General features: G+C 39.4%; 1 protein-coding gene across 1 annotated transcript; it reads right to left on the bottom strand.

Moving 5' to 3' along the window:
* Nucleotides 1-7,104: 7,104 nt before the first annotated feature.
* Nucleotides 7,105-8,279, bottom strand: LOC108004609 (uncharacterized). Its single transcript, XM_017067549.4, has one exon. It carries the CDS (start codon nt 8,120-8,122, stop codon nt 7,421-7,423), a length of 702 nt encoding a protein of 233 aa, XP_016923038.4. The 5' UTR covers nt 8,123-8,279; the 3' UTR covers nt 7,105-7,420.
* Between the last annotated feature and the right edge of the window lie 1,276 nt (nt 8,280-9,555).

The following is a 9,555-nucleotide window of genomic DNA, read 5'->3' as shown; positions in this document are numbered from 1 at the left end:
TAGCAAGAATAGAAATTATTCATATAAAAGCGATTTTTGTTAGTAGATATATTTAGCTAAAATGATTTCAAGGTGTTTTAAGCTTAATATTTTTGATAGATATTTTAAGCCATAAGAGTTCTTTGAATATGTCCTAGATATCCCAATAGTAATCCTCACCTCAAGCTACCCACTTACCACCCCGGGACGAACTCCTTGAGGCAACCCCGAAGCAAACCGATTGTGGATCAATCATCTCGTTAGGGAATGTGCCGTTGTGCCATTGTTGTCTGCCCGAGGACTGTTCTATTATCCTGCAAGGATCGCGGCCCTTGGAACCTGCGAAATTAAGGATCACAGCTGGCCAAGGACCTCTGAGCAGCATCGGCACCCCGGGTCCTTCACGGCCGACCCCTTGCCGAGGGATGACGCCTCTGTCGCGGTCGGCAGCCTCCGTTATCCCTCGCAGGATCTACAAGGATCTAACCCCCCCTTTCTCAGCAAAAAGGATGCGTCCGTCTTTTCGCTGCAGCAACTGTTACCTTTTCCCTTTTCTCGAACGGTACCTAATCATTATAAATTATAGATGTGGCCTCGAAGGGGTTAACAACTTTCTCACGATCTATAAAAAAAATCGAAAAGAGGCTGGCTGCCAGGATGCTAACAAATGGAAATCCATTAAAACGGATCGAAGGAAAACTGCGAATGTCTTGTGCAATAATTCTTTGTTATGAAATGTAACGGATTTTCTGTCCCTCTAAAAAAAATCAAAAAAATTTGGGAACCCATTGACTGACGTTCGACAAATGGGCAAAAGTGTTTGCAAAGGCCTGTCACTCTCGATTTATGATCGAATTTGGAAAAACAAAAAGGATTAGGGGGAAATGGGCCTTCTTATAAATTTCGTTTTCGCTGAGAAATAGTTTACCTACTCTTAGATTATTCCCATTGCCATATTATTTCAATAACCCAAACTTAAGTTTATATTTTTCTCTGTCTAAATGGCTGAATCAAGTTACCCCCGCAAAATGCAAAATGTTTTTCGGTTTGATTCTTGTTTGTTTGGCAACTTTTCCTATTTCCAGTTTGTTTGTTTATCGTATTTATTCTCGTTATTCGTTATTATTATTATTATTATTATTGGCATATGGGTTGTCTGTCTGTGTGACTGAGTGCAGCCACGAAAAAGTGTATAATTTCATTTATGTCCTGCCCCAACCACTCGCAGTGTCCTTGTGTCCTTGCAGAATTTAGCCGGCAAATGTAACAAACGCAGCGCGGGTAAGCCAACAAAAAAACTAATGCGAAAAAGCAGAGAGAAAAGTTCCAAATGAAGCAGGACCATGTAAACTGGATAACATTTCAGCGGCATCGGGTCCAAGGATCCAGGGATCATGAGAGGGGGGTTGGAGGGGGGAGCTGGCGAACAGGAGCAGGACTCAACGATGAAGTTGCTACGGAAATTCGTTATTGTGTTACCACAGGCGATGTGTCTGTGTCCCAATGTTGCCCCATCCACCATCACCCATCCCCCACATCAACATCCACAGTTCCCAATAACAACAGCTTACAGTGGGTTGAACATTTTAGAAAATAATTCTAGTTATTATAAAATTGTTTTTAGGATTTCCCAAGCTGCAAAATAATATAATATAACAAAATATACATCACGTTTAATCACATATCATATGGTAGGGTATATATAATATGGTGTGTACAACTTTTAATCACATATAATATATGATATGGTTTTTATCACTCATAGTCACCTATAATATTCATGATAATTTACCAATACAATTTTTGTTGTCTTTTCTTTTAACATATATTTACATTAATATATTAAATATGATATGATATACCATGTAATTAATGTAATTAATCATGTATAAAATATGATATGGTTTATATCACTCTTAAGAACTAATGATATCCATGATTATTTACCAAAACAATGTATTTTGACTTATTTTTTTTAACATTTTTAAATATAATATGGTTTATATCAGTTTTCATCATGTATACAATATGATATGGCTTATATCACTCTTCAGCAATAATAATAATCATGATAATTTACCAAGGAAAGTATTTTGTCTTACTTTTTTTTGAACAAATTTTAATTCACTTTTATTTTACAAATTCTTATTATTATAGAACCTTAAAAAACCCAGAACTTTAACCACAGTTCGCTGAAGAAACAAGCAGCGACGCACGGCGCCGGGCACCTTTTTCCTTTTTCCGTATTCCTTTTTCCCTTTCGAAGGAGCGACCTTTGCATGCACGACAATATTTTAATATGCAAAATTTCAAATACAACGCACACTCACACACACACACGCAGACGCAGGACCTGCCTTTTGGTCAGGACGACAGACGACAGAGGTCCGTTGAAAGGGATGGAAATGGCGAAATGCGCGGTGGGAGGGGGCAGCGGGAAGGGGAGTGGGAGTGCCAGCGGTATCCAATTCAAAATTTTGCAATCCAACCGGGCGGAATCGGCAAGGACGACGGAACGCCACACGGACAGTTCGTCCTGTTTCTCTCTTTCATTTTTTTCATTTCCTCTTCCGCTGGGCGGCGTCCACCCAAGCGCATCATCAACAAGGAGCACACACCCACACAACAGCCAACACACACCCACACACGCACATGTGAAGGGAGGGGATCCAAAAAGGACCCCAGCATTAAGGACACACCGCTGGAAAATATCACCTGAAATGGGTATCAAGTTTTTATGCCAAGACAGCGTTTAGAAAATGTAAATCCAATTTTTCATAACAATAATACTTAGTTTTGCCTAAAACGTTAAAGATTTCTGATACATTTTTTAAAATTAGGCTTTAATTTTTCTTGGCGTATACCATTAACAAAAAAACATTTTAAGATACCCACAATGTTTTTTTTGAGAAAGAGGTATTTTATTTAATTTTGCTTGACTCTAATTAATTTTGGTAAAGTTGTTCACTAATCAAATATGTAAAAAATACTTTTTTAAAAATCCTTCAGCCCTGCAATTCTAAAAATGTACAAATTTATTTATTATAATTGACTCTAATCTACTTTAATCTAAATTCAGGTTGACTGGTTTCTTTTTCGTTCGATTTAAAACTGAGAAGTGTTTTTGATATTTATGATTTTGATCCATTTTCTAAACTTTTAAACTTGGAAATTGATGATTTTTTTTTTAATTTTGTAATTTTAAAGTACAAAGTATTTTGTGCAGTGCAATCCGGGAGACACCCACTGCAGGTGGTTTTGCTGATTCGCTGGCTTAGTGGCATATTGCGCTGACACAGGAGCTTCTCTATTTGCCTGCTGGGTCGCCTTGCCTCTTGACCAGTTATCCTTTCAAGGACCGCCCTCCAAGCCCCCCTTTCTATCTGGCACCCCCCTCTTACACCCACCCATGTGTCAGGCAGTCAATCAGAGGTCCTGCAGATCCTGATTTACGCAGGTGGGCTGCCACGGCCCATGGCATTGTTGTTCTTGTGGCCAGGACATTTGATGTGGGACCCATATGTATCACGTGGTCGATGTGTGCGTGTGTGCGTGTGTCCTCGTACACTATGTAACCACCTTTATTTACATAGGCATTGGGCCGTGGTGGATGGATATCTGATTTTTTTCTTTTACGTGCCAGCCATAATGTGTTTGCCTGGACAAATATTTTGCGCAGTCTGTGGCTTAAGTTGGTCAATGGAGTGGAGTTGAGCAACTCCGAATGCGATGAACTGACAGGACACATCTGCAATTGTAAATTCTTCAAGGGGGGTTTGAAAAATTATTGGCAAATATTGGAAGAAGTCAGCTAAGGAATCCATGTAGCAATATATTAAACGTATTTAAATTATGATATTTATAGAACATTTTAATAGATAACTTTAACTTTAATTTGATATAAAGTGTGTAATATAGTAATATATTTAAATGATTTAAGAGATTGATATTAGTTGGGGTTTTTAAGGTATCTGGCAAATAAATCAACACTAAAATAACAAACAAAAACAAATAAATGAAATACAATGATAACTAATGAATAGGAATACATGAGCTGTTTGAAAACAAGGACATTTTTCATATACATATTTTTACCATCGTAAAATATTTTAGAATACCAAGTACATTAATTTTTGGATCTAAGAAGATGGCATATTTTCAAAGTTGTATCTGCCTCGGTGACTAAGTAATCCCCCAAATTCGTACCCTTTTTTGCGCTCGGTTGGAGGTCCTTAATTGCAACAGGGTCTGTCCAATCGATTTGTTCTTCCAATCATTGTTCTTCGCAGGTGGACGATGTGCTTAAGGATGTGCTTTGGAACCCCAATTGGGCTGGTGGCGCAACAACAAAGGCTCCCTGGGAAATCGCCAACTTGCATTTGTCGCCTCGCAGGAGCAGAAATAAAAGGATATTCAGGATGGGATGGGCAGGGGAAATGGAGCAGGACTCGCGGTGCCGTCGTTTCCGAATGATATGATGCGTGCCTCATGTGTATCAGTATATATATAGTACAACATATACCCACACACATTATATACACATATATATCTATATATATATATATATAGTCATGTGTGATGTTCAGGTTGTTTTTTGGAGCGTGTGGCCGTGTTGTTGTTTTGACAACGGGGCAAGACAAAAGGAGCAGGACACCAAGGACCATGGACCTGGGTCCTGGGACCATGGAGCGTGGCAAGTGGTTGGCGGGGAGCTGGGAATATTTAACAGGAAGAAACCAATAAAACCTAATGATATGAAAAAATGCAATTTTCTGAAACTCGAACGAACGCTCACAAACACACGCAAAAACGAAAGGGGAGCGGAAGCACACATACTAAGAAAACGGCACACGGTTTCGTCCTGTCGCGCCTTAAGTCCCGTTTACACAAAGCTTTACTTTATAAGAAAAGGATCTTAAGAAATTATTTAACTTATAAGTTGAATGTTGAATTATTTATCACTACTTTAATATATTTAAATATATTATTATTAATAATCCAAGATTTAAATTTATTGATTTTAAAAACACTTATAGTTTTTAGAATGTATGGATATTTTTAAGATATATCTGTTCCTAGACGTCATCCTGATTTGTATAAACGAATTAGGTACATAAATACCATTACATTTAATTTAATAACTTTATTTCTAGTATAATAATAAGCACAAATAATATTAAATATGTCTGTGTACAATTTTTATTATTAAAAGTAATTTGTACATTTTTTTAAAACACAATATAATGAATACTAAAAAATTTTCTAAGTAATTTATATGTAAAATATATTTCAAAATTTTCCAGAGTAGTTTATTTTCCAATTCTTTTTAGCCGTATAAACAGGTCTTAACTTTGATTTTCCGCTTCAGAAATCACAAACATCCAGAGCAGCGTCGTGTGTCTTTGGCCAACTCGTCCTTCGTCCTTCGTCCTTACCACCTCCCTTGCCGCATCCCCAGCTCATCCTTCGATTGTCCCCTGTTGTCATATGTGAAGTTCTCGTCGCGTTTGTGGATTTTATATTACCGACAAGAAGCAAAAAAAAAAAATTGAAACGCGAACTTGGCTTCAAAAGGAATTTTTTCGCTTGGCTGGGGGACACGGGGGTTTTTCTCTCAAATGATAGACAACGAGAAAACATAAACATGGCACCCAACACTTGTCCGCTGGCCTGGCAAATGGATTGGGCAACGGTATTACCCTCCATGGGAAAGGAAACCCCATCCAGTGCCCAGTATTATACATAAATGACAATGTATTAGCGCTAAACGAAGGCGGGCAGCGGCCAGAAGATAGCAGACATGTAAGCAATTTTCCAAAGTACTTAGTCAGCAATTTTTACCCCTTTTCGTTTGCTGGGGTTTCTGGGGAAACCCCCTGCTACCGCCCCCTTTGACCTCTTCGGGGTGACCACACACACACACATGAGAGAAATATAAAAAAAAAAAAAACGGCGAGGAAAAGAGAAAAAGGCGCCCACGCATGGCTCACTGGAGATACCAGGGGTTATGTTATGTCCTGTCACTGGCTACAAGGATAGCGATAAGCCAGCCACACCCACTAACCACCACCCACCGCCCCCTGCCGACCCACCCGGCCATCCTGGAGGAAAACATTTTTTTCGCCAGCGGTTCGCATTTATTTATTTCCATTTTTTTAACACATATTAAGCCGCAAAAATATTGCCTGTCCTTTCCACTTCCATCTTTTTTTTGGGTGGTGGTCCAGAATTTGCAAAAGACGCAAAAAGTGCTGGAGAAACACTTACAAAAATTAGGCTGACTATATAAATGTAGTGTTCAATTTTTCAAGGGTTAATAAATACTTTATAACAAATACGAATATATTAAAAATTCGATACATATTACCTAAAGATACATTATATTAACTCAAATATTTTAAGTTTGATTAAATGATTTCCATCTTATCTTACTTATAAACTATACGGATTTATTCTTAAACCAAAGTCTTTGGTATTTTTTCTCCGTGTAAAAGGAGATTGGCAAATGGGGACTGGGAATATTCTAGCTGGTCGTCTAATTCAGTCGATAGCCATTCATTGGAAACTCTTGATTGATGCTCTGGCCTTGTCTGCAGTTCGTTGATAAGCGGCAAAGACTATGCGACTCTTAACCCCACACAGCCCCTGTCCACCGCCCAACCCCTTTAACCACCTCCCCCATTACCCTCTGGAAATGTAACCAGGCTGATTTTTACAATTGCTTGCGATTCAATTTTTCACTTTACATATTTCATGGATTAGACGACTTCAACGGTGGGTTTTTTTTTGCAAGGGGATGGAGCGGATGTTGTTGCGATGGATATGGAAACTAGCATAAATGGAAATTGGTTTGCCGGGGGTTAAGCCAATGGGATAGACTTTGAAGAGGCCTTTTTTTATGGTTTCCACCTTGTTTTCCTCCGTATTTTAAATAATAAACGCATATTGTTTTATCTATTTGATTAATTCTAAATTTGCCGGAATGGAAAGTTCATTTTACAAGACATTACACCCGATAAAAGGTATTACTTTTGCAATGTTGTTATATTTAAACCATTATAGAAATCATTTCATTTAACATTAAAACACTCGGAATACATTTCATTTTAAATAAAATTTATATTAAAAAATTTAGCGACTACATGATAATCCCAATAAATTTACATTTGGTTTGTACATCTCAAATATTGGATTTAGACCGTATAAAATCACTTGACTCTGTCTCAATTTATTAACATTTTTTACCCACTCCATTAGTCGATGGCTTCCACGAAAATGTCCTGTATAGTATATGCACTCTTTGGAAATTCATCTCAAGAGTTAAGGAAATACGAAGGACTGGTATTCCCGGAAATTGGGGGTCTTGAAGCAATTTGAAAACTACCATATAGATGGCTTCCCATTTTTCTAGACCAACAATTTCAGGGCTAAGGTCGAAAAGTTAATGCTGCTGCTGCTGCTGCTTGCGACGGCGGGCATCCTCGAGTTTCTTGAGATATTTGGCGGCGATGGTGAGAATGGAGGGTTCCTCCACATCCGAGAAGTTATCATCATCGTCATCCTCAGCATCCAGGGCATTGTGATCCATGTGGAGTGGTGGCGGAGTTGGCAGCAAAGGTGCATTATTGCCGGTCGAGGGAGTGCTCTTCACCTGGTTCTCCCGATGGATGGGCATTACGGTGATTTTCTGGGCCTTGGTCCGGGGTTTCTTGGCTAACTGTTCCTCTGGGGCGAAGGTCACATGTCCTTCTTTAGAAGGATTATTATTCTTGGGTCGACGACGTTTGAGATTGCCCAACTTCAAGGCACTGGAGCACTCGCCTGCCCCCTTGGCTGATTCCTTCTCCTGGGATGGATCTTTATGATCGCTTTTTCTTCCAGCTGAGCCACTGCCCCCCGCCATGGACCTGCCGAAGCCCTGCTGCTCCAGAATCTTAAGAACCCTCTCCTCGACCATCTGACTAATGATCGTGCTCAACTGCTGCAACTTCTCGTCCACAGCCTCGTTGACCGCCGTCCTAATGACCATATATATCTCGTTCATGTACTTAGATCGGGCACTTTCCGACTGAGATCGGGGTCGCAGCTTGTCCAGAACATCCTCGGTGATCAGCGCAAAGCGCAGTTTCGTTGCCTTCGACATATTTACCAGAAAGAAAATCCAATCTTACTTTTTCTAAAATTTTGTTAACTAGAAATTTTGTTTATTTTCTATAAAATGGGGTTGTAGAAAATTGCTACTGAACTTTTTCCTGGCTTTAGCAGCTCTGAATTTGGCTTCCAAACAAATCAGACTGACTGAAGCATTAGCTTAATTCAAGGACTACTATTTGATATGTTTTTTTATTTAATTTTTTTGTATATATACCAGCTACGATTTGATTGTGGAGTAGGCCCTGAGTGGTTTATTGTTCGGTTTACGTTTATTTGTTTGCCAACGTTGACATGTGACAGGTCGAAACTCATTGTTGAGGAGAAAAACAAAGGACGAGTGATTTCAATTAGGCGAGTTGAATAAGTCAGAGTTTCTGACCGTGTGACATTTCCACTTCCTCTTCTCGTTTTTTATACGGCTTTTCGGCGAGTCCTTGCGCTGACATTTCTCCCCTTTGCACTTCCTTCCTTTGTGGGCACTTCAGGATGCCGATCTTAACGCTGGCTATCCCTTAACCCGCGAGGAAGCCAGATGTCAGGCCGGAATGAAAAATGATAATTTCCCTTTACCTGGCGCGGGATTAACGCGATTTACCCGAAAGGGTTACGCGATCCGAAGATGTCCCAATAGCATGTCCCATATCCATTCTTATTCACATTCCCATTCCCATTACGTCCAGGTAAAAAACTGCGAGGGGAGTACTGAATCAACCCCGGTTTTTGGGTTAGGGAAGTGCCTAGTTAACCCTTCGCAAAATGCGGGATAGGCAAATCCGCGAGTCATCCGGCCGCATATTCACATGCCGATCGACTGCCGCGAAGATCGGATGGTCGCGTTATCGCTCGACGAGCTGCAATTATCGGCCGACACCCATCGCTATCGGTGCTCCTCGATCGGATTTGCGCTTTTCGAGGTCCTCGATCGGACGCACCGATCCCGTTCAGTCAAGTGGTCCGCCGAAGTGCCATCAATTAGCCAATTCGCATTGTTCCCCGCTCCTTTGATCCCTTTGCGATCACCTCGTCAGAGATCGCAGATAGGGTCCTTACCTTTGAGGTCTCAAGAGCTTTAGGGGTTTGCCAGTGTTAATTGTGAATATCATTAGGAACTTAAGGACGTTAAACGTTACTATAGAGCTTGTGGTCACATCCCAAATTATAATAAGAAATTTCCTAAATCTTTTTAATAGCTATTTTATTGAAGGTATTATCGTAGATTTTCTTACATCTTTCTAAACTATCTTATCAATATTAAGGTAAACATGAGTGCTATGTGTTTGTGGTTAATTATTCTAATTATATTTAACATTTTTGAAAGCTTTCAAATAAAATATCATAAAATCAGACTTTGTTTAAATAAGTATTATTATACTTTTATAAAATTTTTTATGATATCCTGTTTTTTTATAAGATTGACTCTCT

This window comes from Drosophila suzukii, chromosome X, assembly GCF_043229965.1.
Source record: "Drosophila suzukii chromosome X, CBGP_Dsuzu_IsoJpt1.0, whole genome shotgun sequence".
Taxonomy (NCBI): domain Eukaryota; kingdom Metazoa; phylum Arthropoda; class Insecta; order Diptera; family Drosophilidae; genus Drosophila; species Drosophila suzukii.
The sequence above is the reverse complement of the archived record's forward strand: the minus strand, read 5'-3'. Positions and strand labels throughout refer to the sequence as shown.

Bases quoted from the DNA above. Each gene is read 5' to 3' on its own strand.
- LOC108004609 (XM_017067549.4), bottom strand. From the start codon at position 8,122: ATGTCGAAGGCAACGAAACTGCGCTTTGCGCTGATCACCGAGGATGTT.